This window comes from Tachyglossus aculeatus, chromosome X1 (assembly GCF_015852505.1).
Source record: "Tachyglossus aculeatus isolate mTacAcu1 chromosome X1, mTacAcu1.pri, whole genome shotgun sequence".
NCBI lineage: Eukaryota > Metazoa > Chordata > Mammalia > Monotremata > Tachyglossidae > Tachyglossus > Tachyglossus aculeatus.
The window spans coordinates 79,248,667-79,274,562 of NC_052101.1; the positions used below are offsets into that span (position 1 = coordinate 79,248,667).

The following is a 25,896-nucleotide window of genomic DNA, read 5'->3' on the forward strand; positions in this document are numbered from 1 at the left end:
TTTCAGTTGAGGAAACTGAGGCACAGAGAAGGTAAATGACATACCCAAAGTCACACAGCACGTAAGCAGCTGATCCAGGATTAAAGCCCAGGTCCTCTGACTCCCAGGCCCTTGCCCTTTTCATTGGGCCACAGTGCTACAGTGCATACCAGTGGAGTGTATTTTTCACAGTTTCTGGCAAACACTTCCCTTGGCCTATTTATTCAGCCAGGCATGAACCCAATGTGCTGTAAAGGGAGCTCCCCGAAGGAGCCCCAACGACGGGGAAATGGATAACTTGTCAAGAAGAAGTTCAAAGATGGTGGATGGATGAATAACTCAAGTAGGAGAGAAAAATATGGAGCAGTATCATCCCAAAGGTTACAAATCACAAGATAGGCAGGGGAGCGCTTCTGCGCATTAGACTACACAGACATGTGTAGTGTTTCAGTTTCCCTAAGGTAGCCACTGCAAGCAGGATTTTCATTCTGACTGCAAAGGGGGCTGGAGTGTTGCTAATTGTCAAATGATGGGTGGCTATCATGTGGAAGAGGTCCAGCAGAAATGTCTAAAGGGGCCCCACTTCTGACACAAAAAGCTTTCAGACTCTCAGAAGTTCCTTTTTTATTGATATTTGTTAAGCACTTAATATGTGTCAGGCACTGTACTAAGCTCTGGGGTAGATACAAGCTAATTGGTTTAGACATAGTCCATGTCCCACATGGGATGCACGAGTCTTATCCCCATTTTACAGATGAGATAACTGAGGCACAAAGAAGTTAAATGACTTGTCCAAAGTCACACAGCAGACAAGTGGCAGAGCTGGGATTAGAACCCAGGTCCCTCTGACTCCCAGGCCCATGCTCTATTCACTAGGGCATGCTGCTTCTTTTCTTCCTAAAATGCTCCCTTATCTTCTGATTCCCCAAAGACACATGACTCTTTGCCCACTAGGCCTCTTCCCTTGGTATAGTAAGTGGGACCCTGAGCACTCATGCTCTGCTACTGGCTTGTTGGGTGACCTTGGGAAGTCACTTGACCTCTCTGAGCCTCAGTTTCTTTATCTGTGAAATGGGGATAAAATTCCCTTCCCTTCCTATTTCCTAGTTTGTGAGCTCCATATGGGCAGGGACTGTTAGATCTGATTATCTTGCATCTACCCCAGTGCTTGGCACATAGTAAAGACTTAAGAAATACTATGACTGACTAACAGGTTAGGTTGCCAAACTGTGAGGTGATGAGGGAATACCCAGGCTAGATTAGAAAATCAGATCACTTCTTCCCTCCCAAACCCTGCCCTCTCCCTGACTTTCCCATCACTGTTGACGGCACTACCATCCTTCCCATCTCACAAGCCCGCAACCTTGATGTCATCCTCGACTCCGCTCTCTCATTCACCCTTCACATCCAAGCCGTCACAAAACCTGCCGGTCTCAGCTCTGCAACATTGCCATGATCCGCCCTTTCCTCTCCATCCATACCGCTACCCTGCTCGTTCAAGCTCTCATCCTATCCCGTCTGGACTACTGCATCAGCCTTCTCTCTGATCTCCCATCCTCGTGTCTCTTCCCATTTCAATCCGTACTTCATGCTGCTGCCCGGATTGTCTTTGTCCAGAAACGCTCTGGGCATGTTACTCCCCTTCTCAAAAATCTCCAGTGGCTACCAATCAATCTGCGCATCAGGCAGAAACTCCTCACCCTGGGCTTCAAGGCTCTCCATCACCTCGCCCCCTCCTACCTCACCTCCCTACTCTCCTTCTACAGCCCACCCAGCACCCTCTGCTCCTCTGCCGCTAATCTCCTCACCGTACCTCGTTCTCGCCTGTCCCGCCATCGACCCCCGGCCCACGTCATCCCCCTGGCCTGGAATGCCCTCCCTCTGCCCATCCGCCAAACTAGCTCTCTTCCTCCCTTCAAGGCCCTACTGAGAGCTCACCTCCTCCAGGAGGCGTTCCCAGACTGAGCCCCTTCCTTCCTCTCCCCCTCGTCCCCCTCTCCATCCCCCCCATCTTACCTCCTTCCCTTCCCCACAGCACCTGTATATATGTATATATGTTTGTACATATTTATTACTCTATTTATTTATTTTACTTGTACATATCTATTCTATTTATTTTATTTTGTTAGTATGTTTTGTTTTGTTCTCTGTCTCCCCTTTTAGACTGTGAGCCCACTGTTGGGTAGGGGCTGTCTCTATATATTGCCAACTTGTACTTCCCACGCGCTTAGTACAGTGCTCTGCACACAGTAAGCTCTCAATAAATACAATTGATTGATTGATATTAACGTGGGCAATTATGAGAGTCTTATTTTATGAATGGCTGGTGCACAAATGAAGTATGAAGTCATTAAGCATGACTACTAGAGTGTGGAATGAGATCATTTATTTGAAATATTCTCTCACTCTCTCTCTACATACATATATATATATACATATATATATTTAATACACAACGGTATTTGTTAAGCATCTGCTATGTGCCAAGCATTGTACTAAGTGCTGGGGTAGGTACAAGTTAATCAGGTTGGACACAGTCGCTGTCCCACATGGGGCTCACAGTCTTAATCCCCATTTTACAGATGAGTTAACTGAGGCACAAAGAAGTTAAGTGACTTGACCAAGGTCACACAGCAGACAAGTGGCAGAACTGGGATTAGAACCCTGGTCCTTCAGACTCCCAGGCCCATGCTCTATCCACTAGGCCATGATGATATATATATATATATGTTCATTTTTGAAGACACCTCTGATGGTGTGACTGAAATTTGAAATATTATTGTATACTTATATATTATTTTGTTATTCCCACAACATTAACCTCTCAGGTGCTCAATGTTATCTACAGGTAGTAGTAGTAATAGTAATTATGGTATTTGTTAAGCGCTTGCTATGTGCCAAGCACTGTTCCAAGCACTGAGGTAGATACAAGGTAATCAGTTTGTCCCACGTGGGACTCACAGTCTTAATCCCCATTTTATAGATGAGGGAACTGAGGCACAGAGAAGTTAAATGGTTTGCCCAAGGTCACACAGCAGACAAGTGGCGGATCTGGGATTAGAACCCGTGTCCTCTCTTTCTACTAAGCCGTGCTGATTCAGTTTCATGAGGGCCTTCTGAAAGTGATAGGGAGTAGTTGTGCTTTATCCATTTTACAGATGAAGAAACCAAGGCACAGAGATTTATGTGACTAACCCGAGGTCACACAGTAAAATTTCAAAACACAGTAAAACCAAAGACTTTTGACTCCTCGTCTAGTTTACTGTCCCCATCTAGAGCATACTGGAAAGGTGTGTACATATAGGGGAAAAAAGAGAAGCTATAAGAAATTTCATTTCACACTTATTTTCTTTGTTTCACGTATCATTGTTGTTTAAAGTGCATAGAAACAATGCATAGTAAAAGCCAAGTTACTGTCTCATTAGAAAACATCTCATCTGAAACTAGTTTTTCAGGACAATGATTTGTAATCTGTAGAAAAAATGCAGTGCTTAGTCATGGAGAAAATAAAGACTGATTCACTATATAATTTGAATATATTTTTCTTTAATAATGGAGAAGAAAATTCTAACAAGTTGTGCGAGCCAGTCCATTAACAAGACATTTTCATTTCTCTTCTCCATCAAAATGGACCTGAGAGCCCACTGCCTAGAGCACAATCAGAAACTCACCACCCCATACTTAAAAAAAAAAACTTCTGAAAGCATTTCCCAGTCCTTCATAAAGAGGAATGAGTTTGAGAATCAGAGTGACTAGAAATAAACAAATCTCTTTGACAATTTTGAGCCTTCTGCAATACAAGAATGAAGGGCAAACGTGAGAGTTAATTTCAGGGGACAGACAGCACATGTCCTTCTCCAGAGGTGAGATGTGCTGTTTACTTGGTAGAGACACAGTGAGAGAAAGAGACCTAGAATCCTTGGAGTATAGTTTTTTTGAAAAGCTCATTGTGGGCAGGGAACATGTCTACCAACTCTTTTGTATTATACTCTCCCAACTGCTTAGTACAGTGCTCTGCACACAGTAAGAACTTAATAAATACCATTGATGTTGGCGATGATGATGATGGTTCAATTCACATATGAACATTTCAGGGTCAAGTAGAACCGATAAGTAATTTTTTCTTCCTCCCGCTCCATCTCATCCCTTTTCCTCTTTCTTACCTCTTCTTCCCCCTCTTTATTTCTTTCTCCCTCTTTTTTCATTATTTTTTAATGGTATTTGTTAAGCACTTACTATGTGCCAGGCATTATACTAAGCGCTGGGGCAGATACAAGCTAATCAAGTCGAACACAGTCCGTGTCTGGCTCATAGTCTTAATTCCCATTTTCCAGATTAAGGAATTGAGGAATTAAGTGACTTGCCCAAGATCACACAGCAGTCAAATGGCAGAGGTGGGATTAAAACCCAGGTCCTCTGACTCCCCAGCCTGTGCTCTTTCCACTAGACTATGCTACTATGCTTGGAAGAGGGCAATAGAACAGAGTTGGGAGGCTCATTCCCTGACCACAACAAACCTACAGTCTAGAGAGGGAGACAGACATTTCTATAAATAAATTAATGAGATGTACATAAGTGCTATGGGGTTGAAGGTGAGGCGAATAAACTGTGCAAATCCAAGTGCAAGGATGACGCAGAAAGGAGTGGGGACAAAGGGAAATGAAGACTTAGTCGAGAAAGCCTCCTGGAAGAGGTGTGCTTTTAATAAAGCTTTAAAGGTAGGGAGAGGGATTGTCTGTCAAATGTGAGGGGGGAGGGAGTTGCAGGCCAGAGGCACGACATAGGTGAGGGGTTGGTGGTGAGGTAGATGAGATTGAGGTACGGTGAGTAGGTTGGCATTAGATGAGCGAAGTGTGCGGGCTGGGTTATAGTAGGAAATCAGAGAGGTAAGGTAGGAGGGGGCAAGGAGATTGAGTGCTTTAAAGCCAATGGTAAGGAGTTTTTGTTTAATGCTTAGGCGTATAGGCAACCACTGGATGTTCTTGAGGAGTGGGGAAACATGGACTGTACAGCATGGTAGAAAAATGATCAGGGCAGTAGAGTGAAGTGGCAAGAGACAGAAGGAATGAAGATCAGCAAGGAGGCTGATGCAGTAGTCAAGGTGGGATAGGATAAGTGCTTGGATTGATGTGATAACAGTTTGGATAGAGAGGAAATGGCAGATTTTAGCAATGTTGTGACATTTGAGCTGACAGGATTTAGTGACAGATTGAATATGTGGGTTGAATGAGATGAGTTGAGCATAATGCTAAGGTTACAGGCTTGTGAGACAGGAAGAATGGTGGCGCTGTCTACAGTGATGGGAAAGTCAGGGGGAGAACAGGGTTTGGGTGGGAAGATGTGGCATTCTGTTTGGACATCAGTTTGAGGTGTCAGTGGCACATCCAAGTACAAAGTGACCTGAAGGCAGGAGGAAATGTGAGACTGCAGAGAAGGAGAGAGATCAGAGCTGGAGATGTAGATTTGGGAATCATAAGAATAGAGATGGTAGTTGAAACCCTGGGAGTGAACGAGTTCTCCAAGGGAGTGGGTGTAAAGGAGACCCAGAAATGAGCCTTGAGAGACTCCTACAGTTAGGGAGTCAGAAACAGAGGAGGAGTCTGCAAAAGAGACTGAGTGGGAGTGGCCAGAGAGATAGGAGGAGAACCAGGGGAGGACAGTGTCAGTGAAGCCAAGGCCGGATAATGTTTCCAGGAGAAGGGAGTGGTCCACAGTTTCAATGGCAGCTGAGAGGTCGAGGAGGATTAGGATGGGAATAGCAGTTAAAATAGCAGTCTAACAACTGGTCATTTTCATTTCAAAAATGAAAGAATGATTTTGGTAGGGCTGAGCAAGTTTTTTGATACACCTAGATCGTACCCCAAGGAAGAACTAAAAGAAATGTAGCAGTGAATTTAATGTGGAGGTGACCACACCTGGAGTTTAAATTAAAAATGTGTTCCAAATCAGGGAAAGGCAATTCTTTTTGGGCCTAGCTTGTAATTCTGTTGCAAGACTACTGTTGCAAACCATAACTCAATTTTGGTTATCTGTGTATAATCCATATGTGTAATCTGTAATATCAGAGACTTGCTGTCACAGGGGGAAGTCCTCCAAACCTTGTGAGCCAGCTCTTATAGCACAGGAATAGCTAGGTGAACCCCAGATTCTTTCTGTGCTTTTGTGTGCTATCAAACCAAAGAGTCATGGGATGATAGCAGCAAATGCTTGGTGTAGTCTTGGGGTGCACTGGTGTGAATCCCCTGAAGAAAGCCCCTACCCTGACTGTTAATACACAAAAACACTAGAATTCTGAGACTGCCCTGGGCATCCAACCTCAAAAAAGCAAGTGAAAATGTCACCTGTTGTGGCAAGGTGACCTACATATCATCACGAAGGCCGTGAACAGGAAGGTTCTGAGAGCACTTTAAAATTTCCTCTGGGAACGGGGAAGGTACAAGTTGTCCCTGGTATTTACCTTCCCCTCCAGCGTACCATGTGATGCATTCTTGTCTTTTCCCCTTTCCATATTCCTCCTCAGGTAAATGCATTTCTGTTGTCCTCTGGGGGAGGCAGGAAGTTTGAGTGAAAAGCGATGAATGTATGTAAAATAATTTTATTATTACCCACTCAACCCATAAAATGTGTCTTTATACTTAGTACACTCCACTCAATCACTCCCTAACTCCTGGCAGGAAGCTATAATCTAAAGCACTAGAGATGATGAATGTAGTGAATTTTGAAGCTACATTTTATCCTCTTTTTTAACTACTTTCTGCCAAATAGGCAGTAAGTGCTAGCAATAACTAGATGGGTTCCTGCAGATTCTAAGTGTGTTGGGGTTAGATGTATGTAAGATTGAGCTTAATGTTGTGTACAGTAGTTTACGTTTTTGATTTTTGTTCTCTAGGAGAGGAAGAGGAACCAATAGTCACATTTTCTGTCAGGGAGGACTTCTAGACAGATTCCCCATATAAGGTGCCTGAATCTGGGTGTATTTGTGTGTGTATATATATATATATATATATATATATATATATATATATAAATAGGTGAGTGGGATATATGGTGTTAATATTATATTTTAAATCAATAAATAATATAAATTTTTATATTTTAAATTCTGCATCCTGGGAAATGGCAGACGTTGTGTGCCTTTTTGGCTAGGGGAAGCAACGTGGCCTAGTGGAAAGGGCAAGGGCCTGGGAGTCAGAGGACCTGGATTCTAATTCTGACTCCACCCTGTACCTACTGTGTGATCTTAGGCAAGTCACTTAAGTTCTCTGTGCCTCAGTTCCTTCATCTACAAAGTGGGGATTTAATACCTGTTCTTCCTCCTCCGACTTTGACCCCCATGTGGGACCTGATTTTCTTGTATGTACCCTAGCACTTAGTACAGTGCTTGGCACATAGTAAGCGCTTAGCAAATACCACTATTATTATTATTAGGTCCATATGTTCTATCATATTCTTTGTTACAGATAAGTGTAGCATCGAACCTCTTTTAGAATCCCCAAAAGGATTTCTGTGCCGTAATTCATTTAGAAGTTGCTCCTACAAAATCAGTGTCTTTGTCTATCTAACACCATGTTATTAAAGGGAAATATGTGTTTTCCATATTTTTAAGAAACTTCAATATTGTTTTGGCATATTTGATTTCAATCCATTTCAAGCCATTGTTAAATCAGGGTGGCATATATTTTACCCAAGAACAAAGGTAAACAGGTACATCACATCTGCTTTTTCCTGTAGAGTTTATTCCTAAGTTCCTGAGACACAGACTACATTTGCATTACTTGTCATTGTTGGCTAAATCATATATCTCAACATCATTGCAAAGGATGGAAATAGAAAATCCAAATATCTCCTAAAACGTGCCATGGGTGCCATTGTGCCCTAGGCTGTATACCCTAGGATCTGTGTCAGGCCTCAGGTCTGGCCCTTTGGATTTAATTTTCTTCACTGTGTTCCTAAATGGCACGTGAATTCAGTGGAACCATTGCTCTCTTTGTACTAATTAATCATGGGAACATGCAGAGGACACTGAGTATCCCAAAGCTTAATGATCCCCAGCACAGTGGGGAGATTCCAGTGAGCATAACACCCACATCTAATGACCTGATTCAAACAGGCTGCTGCTAACTAAAATTTTAACTATAGCTGGCTTTATCTTTATGGCCAGCCTCCTGTTGGTTATGCAACAGGTTGGCCAGGGAGAGTTGGGGGGAATGAACCTCTAGTGGTTGCCTATCTACCTCCATCTCAAACAGAAACTCCTCTCCATTGGCTTTAAAGCACTCAATCACCTTGCCCCATCCTACCTTATCTTGCTGCTCTCCTATTACAACCGGGCCGCACACTTTGCTCCTCTAATGCCAACCTACTCACTACACCTCAATCTTGTCTGTCTTGTTGCTAACCTCTCACCCACATCCTGCCTCTGGCCTTGAATGCCCTTCCTCTTCATATCTGACAATTACTCTCTCCCTCTTCAAAGCCTTATTGAAGGCACATCTCCAAGGGGCCTTCCCTAAGCCCTCATTTCCTCTTTTCCCACTCCCTTCTGCATCACTTTGATTTGTTCCCTTTATTTACAGCATTAATGTACATATCGATAGTTTAGTTATATTAATGTTTGTCTCCCCCGCTAGACTGTGTTATATTGTACTCCATGATATCATACTCTCCCAAGTGCTTAGTACAGTGCTGTGCACACAGAAAAAGCTCAATAAGTGAGATTGATTGATTTACATAAGTACTGTGGGCCTGGGTTAAGTCCCAGATGCATTGTGCGCATAAAAAAGTTCCCCTTGTAATGTTTAATATTTGCAGCACCTGGCGCTATTTTCTCTCGCCTCCTTATTGTTTGATCTTTACAAAATTAACCTCATCCTCTATTATTGGGAACCCCCAAGCACAACACTAGGCTTGGCTAAGGAAAGGATTTTTTGAAGAAACATAAGGCATCCCACCCAAAGTTCTACCCCATAAAATTCCCCAGTCCATGATTCACCAGGGTCAGGTGATTCAAGATCATATCACATCTTGAATGTTTCCTTTGAAACTATTTGCTTTGAGTTTCACAAACCACGGTTATATTAAAACCATAAGTAATTTCTAAAAACTTAAATGGCAGTTTTATTAAAAGCTCTACGAAAACAAATTCAGTGCAGTATCTGTAGTGAATTTTTATGAAAAGTGTCATGTTCCATAAAGAGATGTGTATTGCTTCTCATGTAACATTAATATTCATGGATTTATTGCTTTTTAAAAATTTGCAGTTGGTCCAGAGGCACCTTCCACTAGCAACCTGGCTATGAAAACCCAGAAAGTTCAACTAGAAATTCCCCTTTCCTTTTTGTGTCTTTGGGAAAAGAGACTTATATCTAGTGAAGAAACACACCTAATGCACCATGCCACCTTTTCAGGCCTCCAGCCTCCCTGATGGTGCGAAATGCTGACACTTTGGAGAAGTGATGGCTTAGCATTTCATTTTGCTAATATGACAGATGGCACACTGACATAAACTTAATGAATGGATGAACAATGAGGAACTCAGTTCTGGTTATGTCAACAGGAGTGCTTCCAGTAGTTCTGTCTAAGAGATTAAGCTTTTTATCTCTTTGCTAGATTTGCTCGTTTGGTTTATCACTGCCCAGCTGGTAGGAGAGTTTCTATTTGGAAAATACATTCAGGAAAAGAAGTGATGCAAAACTCGCCCTGTCCACTTGTTTACTCACCGCTCAGCAAGAGTGAGGGCCAGGAAAGGGAGTTATATTTAAGTCAGCTGAACAAATCTTCAAATATGATAGTTCAGAAAATATCAGCTTAAGCCTTCTTTGCCTCTGGCAGAGCTACAGTATGGGTGATGGTGCCTAGGGAAGGGATTAGAGAGTGCAGAAGACTCAGTCACCTTGGCATTAGGTTCAGAATCACGAGTTGCAGGCATTGGGTTGTCTGTCCTATGTCAAAAGTTCTCTCAAGAAAGGAAATTCATATCTGGGGCCCAGTTATATTACATATGGAGTGGAATCTCCTCCTACAAACACACAAAAGCCCAAATCAAGAAAGAAATAAACTTGTAAAGCAAGAAAAAGAGACAAAGTGTCTATGTATGTGTGCGCACGTGTGCATGCATGCAAGTATGTATGTAAATTTGCTTGCCATGAGCATGTGCAATTGCAGCCTGAATAGAGATAAAATGTACTATCTCAGCAGATTTTCTCTTGGGTGTTCAAAAGTCAACACTGTAACTTTGACCTTGAAGTCCACAAAATTACAAATCACAGCAAGCACCAAACATAGGCTGATGTGAGGCAGAAAAAAGGGAAAGAATGAGATGTCAGAGGAGACTCAGGAACCTTTGAATGTTGAAATACTAATAAATGACAAGCTCAGTTTGGTGTGGGAAGAGGATGGCCTAGACAGGCCTTTATCATACGTACACAGCATGTATGCTCAATAAGTGAAAATGTGAAAGGATAATCAGTGCCCTGTTACTGGTGATGATGAAAGGAAGGCATGGTAAGGTAAAGATATTGAATAATGAGAACTTTGATAAATCAATCAGTGGTATTTAATGAGCACTTTGTGCAGAGTATTATACTAACACGATAGAGTTGATAGACAAATCCCTGCCCTCAGGGAGCTTACAACTTAGTGGAGAGATTGCCACTCAACTTATAGGTGTGCTTCTAAAGTCTTAGAGGGAAAAGAAGTGAAAGCCAAAAGATAGAAGGCAAGTTGACTCCACACCACATCTAAGCAAATAGAAAGAATCAGTCTTTCGAAGGTAATGAACCTGATCGTGCATGTTCTGTTGAAACACATCGAAGTGTTTTTCCATAAATATCTTAATAGAAATACACTGAGAGCAAACAGAATTCCAAATAGGATAGCTTCACTGAGCCCAATAGCAGGAGAGCTAGCTGTTTCAACGAAATAAGTATTGGGAGCTGCCAGGCTCACTAACTAGATGTGACTTTGACCTTTATTTAGGAGTCTGAACTGAATAGGGCAAAAGGGAGTCATAAAAGGGGCTAAATTACCTTTGAATAATAAATTATTTTTCAAGTGTGCAATACCAGGGAGACTAATATAACTCATTTTTATACGTGGTAGAGGGTGCCGAAGAAGAAAAGAAAATGGCAGAAGCTTTCCCGGAATCTGCTGGATTTCTGCAGGATAAGCCTCCTATGACGCCAGTGAAAACTGACAACGCACGATCAATTCGCAAGAAGTCAAGAAGGAGGGTAAGCCATGCCACCTCTCTCTTGATGTTTGTTTTTTGGATCCACTTTCATATCCTTCCACACTGGCTTAGCTCTGGGAAAGGGGTCTTCTGAAAAAGTGTGAATCCCTACTCTCATGTTTCCTGGCTCCCATGGAGGAGTGTGACTAGCCAATTCCAAATATTTTAATTGACAATTCCTTTCTCACTACAACCAGCACTACTACTTCTGAACTTGTAATTGCCAGTACCTTGTGTATTCATAGTACGTGTCATTCAAAAATAGTTCACAAACACTGGAGCAAGGCCAAAAGAGGGAGGTAAGCAGGGTAAGCCAGTTCTCTTTCTGATGTGTTCCTTTCCTGCCCCAGAATGCACGTCTTTGTGGACTCCTCCTCTGCCTCCCAACCCCCAACTGTAGGCGTCCCTCAAGATTCAGTTCTGAGTCCCCTTCTATTCTCCATCTGCACCCATTCCCTTGGAGAACTCATTCGCTCTCATGGCTTCAACTAACACCTCTATGTGGATGATACCCAGATCTACATCTCTAGCCCTGATCTCTCTCCAGTCTTGCATTTCCTCCTGCCTTCAAGACACCTCTACGTGGATGTCTTCCATTTATCTCATACTTAACAAGTCCAAAACAGAGCTCCTTATCTTCCCACCCAAACTCTGTCCTCCCCTTGACTTTCCCATCACTGTAGATGGCATCACCATCCTTCCTGTATCACAAGCCCATAACCTTGGCATTATCCTTAACTTCTCTCTGTCATATTCAATCCGTCACTAAATTCTGTCGGTCCCACCTTCACAGCATCACTAAAATCAGCCTTTTCCTCTCCGTCCAAACTGCTGCCATGTTAATACAGTTACCCCTTCTGTCCCGCCTAGATTACTGTATCTGCCTCTTTGCCGACCTCCCAGCCTCCTGTCTCTCCCCACTCCAGTCCATACTTCACTCTGCTGACTGGATCATTTTTCTACAAACACTTTTGGAACATGTCACCCTGCTCCTCAAAACCCTCCAGTGGTTGCCCATCCACCTCCACATCAAACAAAAACTCCTCACTATTGAGTTTAAAGTACTCAATCACCTTGCCTCCTCCTACCTCACCTCACCTCTCTCCTTCTACAACCCAGCCCACACACTTTGCTCCTCTAGTGCTAAGCTTCTCATTGTGCCTCGATGTCACCTGTCTCGCTGCCAACTCCTAGCCCACATCCTGCCTCTGGCCTGGAATGCCCTCCCTCTTCAAATCTGACAGACAATTACTCTGCCCCCTTCAAAGCCTTGTTGAAGGCATATCTTCTCCAAGAGGCCTTCCCAGACTAAGCCCCACTTTTCCTCATCTCCCACTCCCTTCTGTATCACCCTGACATGCTCCCTTTGCTCTTCCCCCATCCCAGCCCCACAGCACCTATGTACATATCTGTAATTTTATTTGTTTGTATTGAAGTCTGTCTCCCTCCCTCTAAACTGCAAGCTCATCATGGGGCTGGGAATGTGACTGTTTATTATTGTAGTGTACTCTCCTAAGTGCTTAGTACTGTGCTCTGCACACAGTAAGCACTCAATAAATACAATTGAGTGAACAAATGATTGAATGAACACACTCATCCTCAAGAAAGAGTGGCTTCACATGGAGCAAATGGACCGGTCAGCTATAGAGATGGTATCACAAGCACTGGGCAAGACTGCATGGCCACAGGAAGGATGGTTTATAGAGTCTGGTGCTGGTTGCACCCTCTATTGGAAAGGTATTTACTCATCCTTTCAGTGGTTTTACAGTAAGCAACTCCTGAAAACAGGGCTTCCAAATGTTGCCAGTGGTACAATTAACTGTGGGGTGATGCTGCATTTCCCTCTGAAACAACTCCCCTTTCTTGCATAAGCCATGCTCTGATGCTCCTGCTGTTTTCCAGATCTTGTCTGCCTTAGTTGTGCAGGTGAAAACTGCCTATAAAGAGCAGTGGTGCCTAGTGGAAAGAGCATGGTCCTGGGAGTCAGAGGACTTGAGTTCTAATTCTGTCTCTGCCACTTGCCTGCTGTGTGACCTTGGGCAAATCACTTCACTTCTCAGGGCTTCACTTTCCTCATCTGCACAATGGGGATTCAATTACCTGTATTCTGTCCAACTTAAATGGGGAGCCCCATGAGGGACAAGGACTGTATCCAACCGATTAGCTTGTATCTTCTCCAGCGCTTAGAACAATGTTTGACACATAGTAAGCACTTAACGTATACCATTATTATTACAACATTTTTTTCTTACATTTGTTATTCTTTCAGGGGTGGTCTGTTTCCTGTTTTTTGATTTTTCCCTGACACTCGCAAGAAAGTGGTAAAGACTCCCCTGACCCTTTCTATGACACTCAGAGTGTCTTACACAGAATTGGCTTGTGAAATGGGTCAGGGCCCAGTGATATCTGTTGCTATTGCAGTCTCAGAGATATTCTGTTCTGTGACCACCAACTGCTTTCATTCTCCCCACCAGTCATATTTCAATTAACACCTCTGGGCATGGGGCCATTGGGCAAGAGAGTGTGGGTGGCTCAGTGCAAATCATCACTTTACTATTGAAAAAGTAACTCAAGCCCATTTCTTAGAGAAGCAGTGTGGTTCAGTGGTTAAAGTACAGACCTGGGAGAAAGATGACCTGGGTTCTAAGCCCAGCTCCGCCACTTGTCTCCTGTTTGACCTTGGGTAAGTCACTTAAATTCTCTGTGCCTCAGTGACCTCATCTGTCAAGTGCTTAGTACAGTGCTTTGCACACAGTAAGTGCTCAATAAATACTGTTGAATGAATGAATGTCAAATGAGGATTAAGACTGTGAGCCCCCTGTGGGATAGGGACTGGTTCCAACCTAATTAGCTTTTATCTACCCCAGCACTTAATACAATGCCTAGCACATAGTAAGCACTTAACAATTATCATAAAAAGTCCTCTTGGCAATAGGATATACCTTTCCCCACCTAACCACTGGTGTTTGAGTTATGCACACTCCTTGTGGGCTGGGATTGTCACTGTTGTCGTATTGTACTTTCCCAAGCACTTAGTACAGTGCTCCGCACTCGACAAGCACTCAATAAATATGATTGAATGAATGAATAGAAATAGGGCACTACTGTATTTTCATGGACATAGTGTGCAAGAAATTCTGTCAACTGATATATTCAAATGCATGGATGGAATCTCTCTATCAGCTACATAGCCTTCAAACCGAGGATCCACACTACCCCTTCCTGTCTCCTTTTCATCCTCTCCCACTCTGCCTTCCAACGGTGGGGATGTCTACCCCTTTTTTCTATTTCTTTCTGTTTGTTGTTATTCTTTTCATTTATTTTTTCTTCTCATTCCTAACCCTTTGATCTGATCTTTTAAGTTTTTAGCTAAATTGTATTCAGTGCTCTAACAGGTATCCTCTTTGAGTTCCCCAAAAGACCCATTGAAAAATGGCTAAATCTCTGTAGCACACAAAACAAAAAAGAATTGCCACATTCCTTTTCTCTTATTATTCATATGTACCATATGTGTGTGTCCAACTCTGATGCTATAACAAAGACACTATCCATCCCTGAAACCCTCTGTAAACTCAGATGTAAACAGTAATAATGCTTCTTCTTTCCCTGTAAAAAAGAGCATTGTGAGCTTTTTCTTCAATTTATTTTGCACTTGCAAAAATCAGTACTGCTTGCAGTATTCAGATATTCTTTCTCCATACACCCAACCACTGTGCTATTATAAATCCAGTCTGTACCACATGCCCTCATCTTGTGATCCACAACATACCTACTCAGACCGCTAAATAATGCAAGGGAGGGTGATATTCAGTTTAGAAAATGAACCTGTGTGAAGAGCAAGAGACAAAGGAGACATAAGCCACTCTAATATAATAGCTATGCAAACTAGAATTTAACAAGCTGGAAATCTGCATCGTTTCTGACACTCCAATGCCTCATAGAAAAGCAGCATTCTTTTTGTATAGTGACACATTTTTCAAGAGTGTCTCATCCAGGCCCAGGCTATGTAGCTCCAGTTTCTACTTTTGCAGACCTTGGCATATATCTGTCTTGCATGGATGACAAGTGTTTGTAGTTTTTCTTCCTGTAATTTGAGTGTATATTGGTAAAAGATCAAGCGATTGTTTTTTTCCTGCACACTGAACAATTAAGCAAGCAGTTGCTTAATGACTGCCTCAGAAAACACCACAGGTTTGGAAGAGACCTTAACAGAAGTCATGTTCAGAGCTTGTGGAAATACCCCATTCATTGATGTCATGACATGTAGAGTCTACTTGAGGTTTTCTCCACAGAAGTGATTGGTCAGTGGCTGCTATAGGGCAAACAATAGCCCGTCATATTTTAATGAGAAGGAATCTAAAGTGAAAACACCATTTCACACAAATTGTGAGTTTCTTCCTTTTTCTAGGGTAGACTGAAATGTCTTAAAATGAATTCATTGTAACTTTCATGTGATGTCAAGGGATGTATTGGATGTTATTTTGACCTTTTTGCATTAAATGGCAGATTGTTGTATTTTTCTGGAAAATGATTTTAACATAATTCCCTGTTAATAAAAACAATTTCCCCTATAGTACTTTTACTATTTGAACCTCAAAAATGGAAGCTATCACTACCCATTTATGATGTTTCTTTTTTTGACAATGAGAAAAACAGTTCTTTTAAAAGCAAGTTGTATTTTTTAAAAGGAATCAGAAATGATTGTCTTGTTTTGGGAAGGAGCATGGCCTAGTGGAAAGAGCATGGGCCTGGGAGTCAGAGGACCTAGGTTCTAGTCCTGGCTCCACCACTTGTCGGCTATGTGACCTTGGGCAAGTCATTTCATTTGTCTGTGCTTCAGAGAAGCAGCGTGCCATAGTGGATAGAGCATGGACCTGGGAATCAGAAGGTCATGGGTTCTAATCCCACCTCTGCCACATGTCTGCTGTGTGACCTTGGGCAAGTCCGCTTCACTTCTCTGTGTCTGTTACCTCATCTGTAAAAGGGGGATTGAGACTCTGAGCCCCACGTGGGACAGGGGCTGTGTCCAACCTGATTTGCTTTTATTCACCCCAGCGCTTAGTACAGTGCCTGCAACATAGTAAGTGCTTAACAAATACTGTGATTATTATCATTATCATTATTATTAGTTATCTCATCTCTAAAATGGGGATTAACACTGTGAGCCCCATGTAGGACATGGACAGTGTCCAACCTGATTAGCTTGTATTTACCCAGTGCTTAATACAGTGCCTGGTACCTGGTAAGTGCTTAAGAAATGTCATTAAAAATAAAACAAAATATCTCAGTTCCTTGTGACCCTTGGTCACAGCTCTTTGGGTGCCACATAGAATCAAATAATTACAGTTGCTATCTTTATCAGAACTTCCTTTCACTAACATTTAAGCTCGTTTTGGGCTGGGAATGTGTCTATTTATTGTTGTATTGTACTTTCCTAAGTGATCAGTACAGTGCTCTGCACACAGTAAGCACTCAATAAATATGACTGAATGAATGAGTGAATGATTAAATGCATGGATTTCAAACCATTCAAAAGTCAGCTTGATCCAGGGCCTAGTGAAAAGAACACATGACTGGGACTGAGAAGGCCTGAGTGCTAGTCCCACCTGTGCCACTTTCCTGCTGTGTGATCTTGGACAAGTCACTTAACTTTGCTGTGCCTTAATTTCTTCTTCTGTAAAATGGGAATAAAGTACCTGTTCTCCCTCCCCCTTAGAGTGTGAGCCAGTGTGGGACAGGCATGGTGTCTAATTTTGATCATTTTGTATCTTCCACAGTGCCTAGCACAGAGTAAAGTTTAATGCCATTAATTAATACAGATCTATTCGTCCTTCTGCTTCTGCAGGGCATCGATCCACTCTTTTTTTATAACAGACATGGACAAGAGGGCTGATAAAAATTCAAAAGTTGAGTTAAGATTTCTTCTCCTATCATACACTAATTTGAGGGTGACAGAAAGGCTTGTCTACTGTGTAACCTTGGGCAAGTCACATTAACTTCTCCTTTTCCCAGTTATCTCATCTATAAAATGGGGATTAAGACCTTGAGACCTATGTGGGATAGGGACTGTGTCCAACCTGATTATCTTGTACCTACCCCAGCACTTAGTACAGTGCCTAGCACATAAGTGCTTAACAAATACCATTAAGAAAAAATTATACAATGAAGGAGTTGTTGTTTATGTAGTAAAGGTTCTTATCCAGAAGGTTTAGCTACCTATCACTGACTAAACTGAGTCCTCATGAGGAGATCTCAGGGAACCTTGATTTGCCACCCAACAGAGAAGTCCTGAAACTATGACATTTAACTAGCTCTGCCTGAGGAAGATTTGCTGCCACTCTAGTGGATCAGGATCTTTGCCAACTATATGGCAGCTGCTGCTGCTAACCAGGGTGACCCTGTATCAATGTGAACTTTTCAAAGTCCTTCCATCACCTCCTCCCCACTCTGCTACCCACTCCTTTTCATCTTTCTTTCCAGCAATTTCTCAGGAGGCTATCTCCGGCCTGATGTCAAAACCCATCCTTTTGAATTGTGCCTCTGACCCCACCCCCTCACATGGCTTAAAAACACCAATTCCCACTTGCCTCCCCTACCTTCGTGCCATCTTCAGCATCTCACTCCCAGATGGCTCCTTCTCCTCTGTCTTCACACATGCTCAAATCTCCCCCATGCTAAAAAAAACCTTCCCTGGATTCCGTGGCCCCTGTCATTCATGCCTCACCAAACTCCTGAAACAGATTGTATACACTCGCTGCCTTCATTTCCTCTCTGTCAACTCAGTCAGCTCCCCATCAGCTTTCCCCCTCATAACTTACCTTGCTGATTTCTTATTTTTTATGGTATTCGTTAAGTGCTTACTGTGTGCCGGGCATTGTACTAAGCGCTGGGGTAGATACAAGATAATCAGGTTGGACCCAGTCCATGTCCCACATGTGGCTCACAATCATAAACCCCATTTTGCAGATGAGGTAACTGAGACACAGAGAAGCGAAGTGACTTGCCCAAGGTCACACAGCAGATACATGGTGGAGCTGGAATTGGAGCCCAGGTCCTCTGACTCCTAGGCCCATGCTCTTTCCACTAGACCGCACTGCTTCCCACTAATGTAGACTAGTGTTTGAGCATCTCCTCACTGGTCTCTCTTCTTCCTTCAGCCTATACTCTATGTTGCTGCCTGGATCATCTTCCTGAAATATCACTGGATGCACATTCCACCATTCCTCAAAAATCTCTAATGATTATCCATTTTGCTCAGCATATGGCAAAAACTCCTGACCAGTGGCTTCAAAGCTCTCCACCAGCTTTTTCCATCATACATATCAGCTCTCTTCACCCATTATTCCTCAGCTCTTATGCTTTGTTCATCCCAAGCTCAGTTTCTCACCCTAATACTTTACTCTCAAGTCTACTGCCTCTGACACCGTAGGCTGTTCTCCTGACCTGGAACTTCCTCAGCTATTTGGCTATTTCATCCAGACATATTCAGATTTTACTGTATCCTTGTTCTTCCTACTGCTCCAACTCTTTGTAAATATTTTTTTTTTGTCCTTGTCTTCTATTAGAGAAGCAGCATGGCTCAGAGAAGCAGCATGGCTCAATGGAAAGAGCACGGGCTTGGGAGTCAGAGGTCATGGGTTCTAATCCCGCCCCTTCACTTGTCAGCTGTGTGACTTTGGGCAATTCACTTAACTTCTCTGTGCCTCAGTTACCTCATCTGTAAAATGGGGATTAAGACTGTGAGCCCCACGTGGGACAACCTGATTACCTTGTTTCTACCACAGCGTTTAGAACAGTGCTTGGCACATAGTAAGTGCTTAACAAATGCTATTATTATTATTATTATTATTATTATTGTTATATTGTAAGCTCTGTGAGGGCAGGAAATGTATGTCTTGTTTCTGTTTTATTCCCCAAGCACTTACCTTAATGCTACTTTTGCACTCAGTAGATGCTCAATAAATACCATTAATTGATTGGTGGATTGATTCCTGGTTAGAGAATAACTGGGGTATTATCTGGGGAACTTGGGTGATTAGCTTTTGAGATCCCACAGAGTTTCAATAAACCGTCCTTATCTCATGCTTGGGTGTGGACATGCCCATTAAGGACTCTTAATAATAGTCATTGTCCTAGGTTTCTAGGGCGGCGTTTGAGCCAAGTGTTGAGAGGAACCTCTAGAATATTGAATCTAATCATTTTTTTGCAAAGAAGGTGATTCTAGCTGCTAAGGGAAAATATTTTAATGAGGAAAGTCCAAAAGCTAATCTCACTGTGTGCTTGTGCACAGTGTCTGCAGGAACTCCAAGGGGTGGCAATACAGTAATTGCTTAATCCTTGATAATCTTTTTTATAAATTAAATGTTCCATTTAGAAAATTGGCTTACCCATTTATGATGCCAAAGGAATGATAGGTAGAAAAAAATCCCAAGTACTGGCATTTACCAGTGGTGATGCACATCCATTTTCCCAAATATCTGAAGCAAAATCCTTTAAGAAGTTGGGGACAGGACCTAGGTTTCTTTTGCGGGCCATGCCGGGTCAACAGGCCTCAGGGGTCCTGAGTCTCTGAGCTAGGTTGAGCCCATACCAAAGCAAACCCTGTATGTTTGGGTGAGCTCAGACTGCCTCCTAGTTCCCTAGAGACTCTGGCCCTCTTTGGGGAGTTTCAAGTTGGATTAGCCATGGTGTAGCCACATCCACTTTCGCCTCCTGAGTTACTAGAACTATAACTCCCAGCACTTCTGGGTGTAAGTTATTTATTTATTTATATTAATGTCTGTCTTCCCCTCAAGTGAGCTCATTGTGAGAAGGAATGTGTCTGTTTGTTGTTATATTGTACTCTCCCAAGCACTTAGTACAGTGCTTTACACACAGTACAAGCCTAATAAATATGATTGAATGAATGAATTAACTGACCATATGATACTGGCCCGGATGTTTAGCCAGATCCATCACCGATTGGCCTGGACTCGCTTCTAGTCTAGCTCCAAACCCAAGCATTGGGGACCAGAGCCATAGTGGGCTAGCTCTAGATAGAAGTGGATCGAGTACTGAGCAGGACTCTAGCGGGAACGTCCCCACATTAATCAGATCCCCTTCAAAGGATTAACAAGAATGCCAATGAGTCAGTTTGCCAGGAGGTCCTCTCCTACGCTTCTCACCCAGGGGATCCAATTCTAATCAGCTCAAAACACACATCTAATAGAGCTTTTCCATGCCTGTAATTATCTTAATATAGTTAAATATTCATCTCCAGAAATCTTATATTATCCATTTTCACAGCTGTTGAATGCTTCACGAATGTCCTAAAATGCTCCAGGAATCAGTAAAATCTTAATAGACAATGACAGTTTAGCAGGTTCTGCCAGGAACCAACATCCAAATCCTTTATTGGGCATCTTAACTTCATGTGCTCAAAGTTATCCAGACATCACACTTCCACCACTGATTTCTGAGACCACGACAGTGCCTTATCATAAACTCTTTCCTCCTTCCTTCTTCTCTTTGCCCCCAGCCATCTGACCCTTGGAGTGTGTAAATTCTGAAGTCAAAATTTTCCAAGTAGTCACTGCATGTTTACTAATATACAGTCCACAAATATAGCCACTCATTTCCTAGACCAAAGGACATGCACACATCTCCTTTCCACTCCCACCCTCCAGAAACAAAACCCTGAGATGGGCCATATTTTGCTTCTCTTGGGGAGCATTTATATTTATTCCACAAGTATCCAAGGGACACATATTAGGCCAGGGTTGGAATGAAAAACAGCCTTGCTAAATTGTAAGCTCCTTGAGGGCAGGGATCATGTCTGTTTATTGTATTCCCCGATGTACTTAGTACATGCTCAATAAATACCATGGATTGGTGAATTGATTGATTAATTCATTGTGCATGTTCATGGATTTCTAAATGGGGAAAGGATGATGAACTTAAAAATGGTTAGCAGTTTCCAAGATATTCATATTGCCATTTCTAGCTTGTTGATTTTGCCACTTTGGCAGAGCTATTTGGGCAGTTGTCATTCCAAACATAGTATATCATGACTCTCTTTCTAAGGTCATTCATTCAGTCATATTTATTGAGTGTTTACTGTGTGCAGAGCACTGTACTAAGTTACTTGGGAAGTACAAATCGATCCCTACCCAACAACGGGCTCACAGTCTAGAAGGGGGAGACAGACAACAAAACAAAACAAGTAGATAGGTGTCAATACCATCAGAATAAATAGAATTATAGCTATATACACATCATTAATAAAATAAATATGGTAAATATGTACATATATATATATATATATATATATACAAGTGCTGTGGGGAGGGGAAGGGGGTAGGGCGGTGTTTTAGGCTTTCTCCTTGTTGGTTGGCATTACATTTTAAATCACTTCTATTGTTTGTTTTAAGCAAGTGGAAGCATTCAAGTCAGTTTTCCAGTCTGTGCTCCATTCCATGGCAGCTCCCTGGGTTGGAAACCTGGTGGGTGCTTCCACACTTGATCATTTTGAGGAATGTCTGGACCAAAAATAATCTGTCCATTCTTGTTTGGCATTTCTATCATAAAAGCAGTTCCCCCACCTCCTAAAATGGAGGGACAGTCAGAGCCAGCCTTATGGAAGGACATCACGGCTGGAAGCTGAAAGACACTGTGGGAATTTGAAAAGGAGGTATGGAGGCTAAGGTTCCTAGCCAAGAATGTCTAATAGCTCTGTCCTATAAGCCTTACGTGTCTGCTGTCATCAGAGGATATGTTGCCACTAATCCAGCCTGAACTTCAGGAATGAAAGCAGAAAAATATTTTCTAGGGAGAATAGTCAGTCAGTCATATTTATTGAGCGCTTACTGTGTGCAGAGCACTGCACTAAGCACTTGGGAGCATACAATATAACAACAAATAGACACATTCCCTGCCCACAATGAGCTTACAGTCTAGACCAGTATGCAAAAAGAGGCAATTTTATGCCATCTGAGTTCTCTTTGGGTGCTTCTTTGGGAGAATGATTTTGGGAGGATGGGTTCCACTTAGATTGTGAGCGCCACGTAGAACAGGGACTGTGTCCAATCTGAATATTCCGCATTTAATCTAGTGCTTAGTATCTTGCTTGTCACATTGTAAACACCTAACAAGTACCCAATTATTATTATTTATGATCATTATTATTACTATTCCACTGCAAGTGCCAGTTTGGGATGCAGCTGCCCTTGAGTAAACTGGCTAGAGCATTCTCCAGGTGACAATCTGCCAATGGCACTAATATTGCCTTTGATAGAGGAAAATCCAAGCCCCCTTTTAGAGGTGTTCTATTTGGATGAATCCCAGAAAAGGGTATGGCTGATGTTGCTTTATTATAAAGAATATAGAGAAGCAGCATTGCCTAGTGGAAAAAGCACAGGCTTGGGAGTAAAGGACCTGGGTTCTAATCCCGGCTCCACCACTCATCTGCTGGGTGACCTTGGGCAGGTCATTTCTCTTCCTCTGTGCCTCAGTTACCTTATCTGTAAAATGGGGATTAAGACTGTGAACCCCATGTGGGACAGGGACTGTGTCCAACCTAATTAGCTTGTATCTATCCCAGCACTCAGTACAGTGCCTGGCACAGAGTAAGCACTTAATGAATACCATTAAAAAAAATAAAGCACTTTCTCCCCATGGAATCTAGGCATTTGATCTAGGAACCATTCTACTACCTTCATTTGGAATTTGTGAATGTGAGACTTTTTACAGGCACTGTAAGAGGAGATTGGATAAATTAATGGATGGGAGTTTCGTAATGGATTTTTGATAGAAAGTATGGATTGTGAAGGAGGGCAACCATCAACTGTCTATACAAGGCACTCTTTTCTGCCACTGACAGAGACGGATCACTGGACTAGATGCATCATTGGATTGACCCAGCATGACCTTTCTCATGTTATTCTGTTCTGTTCATATGGACTTTGGGATTTTGTCCACATGTCTCAATCACTGGCATATCAGGTATTTCTTATTAGGCTTGTACTCTTCAGATTCAGGAAAGAAAATGATATTTTCTATTAAAAATTGTTCTTCTCAAGCATGCTTGACTCATGGAGACATGAGCTCTGGCTTCAGTTAGTTTATGCTCATGTTAGATGACCGAATTTCAATTCCACTGTCCAAGCATATTTTGGAGGTAAGCTACAGCTGAAATAGAAAACAATTATTTGCAAAGAGCATGCTTAACTCTTCTATTTTCTCAACTGTTGTCAAGCCTCACTGAAGTCCGAGAGGGTGGGAAAAAGAGGAAGAGAAGGTGACAGCCTCTGTGGAGCATATATTCCAACTTCAGAGGACCTGATGCTGAGAATTTGCAATGTCTAGGAGAAAGATCCTTTACCTTGAATCCCTGCATGCTTTCCCTGCTAATTTGCATTCTGTCCACTGAGGCTGCAGTTGTACCATTTGTTCCATCCCAGAGCTCAGACCTTGACAGGGACAGCAGCAGAAGTCAGGAAATGGGAGAAGCCTAGATGTGCTAGAGCTGATGGTAAAATGGGGTCCTGGGTGAGCACCCTATATGCCCTCCCTTAACATGATCTTCGTGAAGCAAATTCTGAGAGGTTGAAATTGCTTTTTTTTTTCCTTTTAGCATTAATTGTAAATTTTAAAACAGGTGAGGTTTGAGGTTGTTGGATCCCTCCCCAACATACACCATTTGAGGCTCTGTTTTTCAGACTGGGGTTATGTAAAAAAAATTAGGTCGAAATCCTAGAGCAGCAAGGTTAACTGATTCCTATATCTTCTTATTCATCTTGAAATTGCATGGCAATTGTTACTGTTTTGCTGACTGGAATGTCTGAAATTGCTCATCTTGCCCCATTGTAAGCTAGGAACAACCTCAGAAACCAGATTCTCCCTTCATAATGGATTGCTTTCCTGAGAAAATATTTTAATTAACTAGAGTACAGAAGGCTTTTTCCTCCCTGTTGTGTGCATTTGTTTTGGATTGTGGAGAGTAGTCAAATAAGTGTGTCTACCCCATCTGCTCACTACTCCTGTAGGCCCTTAGAAGACCACCCAGGAAATTGTATTTTTAAAAATTAATTTAGCTCGATGCTGGAGCCCTGTGATTGCTGAGCATGCACTTGTCCTTGGCTGGCACTTTTTAATAACTGTCCTCCTTTGCCACAGCAGGCCTCTGCTCAGGATTTTTCCATTCTAAATAGCTATATCCCTCAATCATCTCAGCTGGTTTGTAGCCAGTGAGTCCTGGTCAGCCCTCCCTGGCGTAGTGATGTGAATGGCCGAGAAGAAGCAGCGTGGCCTAGTGGAAAGAGCATGGGCTTGGGAGTCAGAGGACCTTGGTCCTAATCATGACTCTGCCAATTGCTTGCTGTGTGACCTTGGAAAATCACTTTGCTTCTCTGTGTCTCTGTTCTCCTGTTCTCCCACCTACATAGACTGCGATCCCCATTCATTCGTTCATTCATTCATTCATTCAATCATATTTGAATACTTACTGGGTGCAGAGCACTGTACTAAGCACTTGGAAAGTACAATTTGGCAACAGATAGGGACAATCCCTACCCAACAACAGGCTCACAGTCTAGAAGGGGGAGACAGACAACGAAACAAAATAAGTAGACAGGCCTCAGTAGGATCAATATAAATAAATAGAATAATAGCTATATACACATCATTAATTAAATAAATAGAATATTAAATATGTACATATATACACAAGTGCTGTGGGGCAGAACCATTACTTTTCACTTGATCAATTAATGGTATTTATCGAGCATTTACTATTTGCAGACTGTACTAAGTGCTTGGAAAAGTACAATACAATAGAATTGGTAGACATGACCCCTACCCATAAGGATTTTACAGTCTAGCCGGGGAGCAGACATTAAAATAAATTATAGATACGGAAAATGGCAGAGTGTAAGGATGTGGATCTAGGTATTTTGAGGCTGGGGGTGTCATGTGTATCAAAGTTCTTAAGAGGTACACACCCAAGTGCTTAGGTGACACAGAAGGGAGGGTGAGTAGGGTGAGGAACTAAGGGGTTAGTCAGGGAAGGCCGCTTAGAAGAGACATGAGTTTATTAAGGCTTTAAGGATGGGGAGCATGGTGGTCTGTCAGATGTGAAGGGAGAAGAAGTTCCAGGCCAGAGGGAGGTAGCCAGTTCTCTGGGGGGCCTCCAGAGATCAGTTTGGTTCTCCAAGATACCTGACCCTCCTTGCTCAAATTCCTTTCCAAACTCCTCAAAAGGGTTGTATACACCCTACTGGCTCACTTCCTCCACACCAACTCTCTTCGTGACCTGCCCCAATCAGTCCCTCCACTACGACGCTGCTCTCCAAAGTCACCAGTGACCTCCTCATTGCCAACATCAGTGGACTATCTATGCTGCCCTAATCCTCCTTGACTCCTTAGCCGCTTTTAACACTGTGGATGTCCCCTTTCACTTGAAAAACCTGTAGACCTTCATTTCACTGGTATAGTACTCAACTGATTATCCTTCTGCCTCTCCAGTCACTCCTTTTCAAGGTCATTCTCTGGTTATTCTTCTGCCTCTCATCTCTTGACTGTGGGTGTTCAGCAAAGCTCTGTTTTGGGTCCCTAACTCTTCTTAATCAATGCTCACTCTGGGAGAGCTCATTCACCCAAATGGCTTTGGCTTCCACCGCTGTACAGATGACTCCCAAATCTACTTCTCAAAC

At 42.5% G+C, this 25,896-nt stretch overlaps 1 protein-coding gene across 5 annotated transcripts in view; it reads left to right on the top strand.

The window, feature by feature from the left end:
* Window positions 1–25,896, top strand: part of DCP1A (decapping mRNA 1A) — a 125,762-nt gene that overhangs the window by 13,036 nt on the left and 86,830 nt on the right. For all 5 annotated transcript variants that reach the window (XM_038772850.1, XM_038772851.1, XM_038772852.1 and 2 more), the window contains exon 3: window positions 11,080–11,210. In XM_038772850.1, the coding sequence (XP_038628778.1) occupies window positions 11,103–11,210 (108 nt within the window). In that variant the 5' untranslated portion in view covers window positions 11,080–11,102. The remainder of the gene's footprint in view (window positions 1–11,079; window positions 11,211–25,896) is intronic.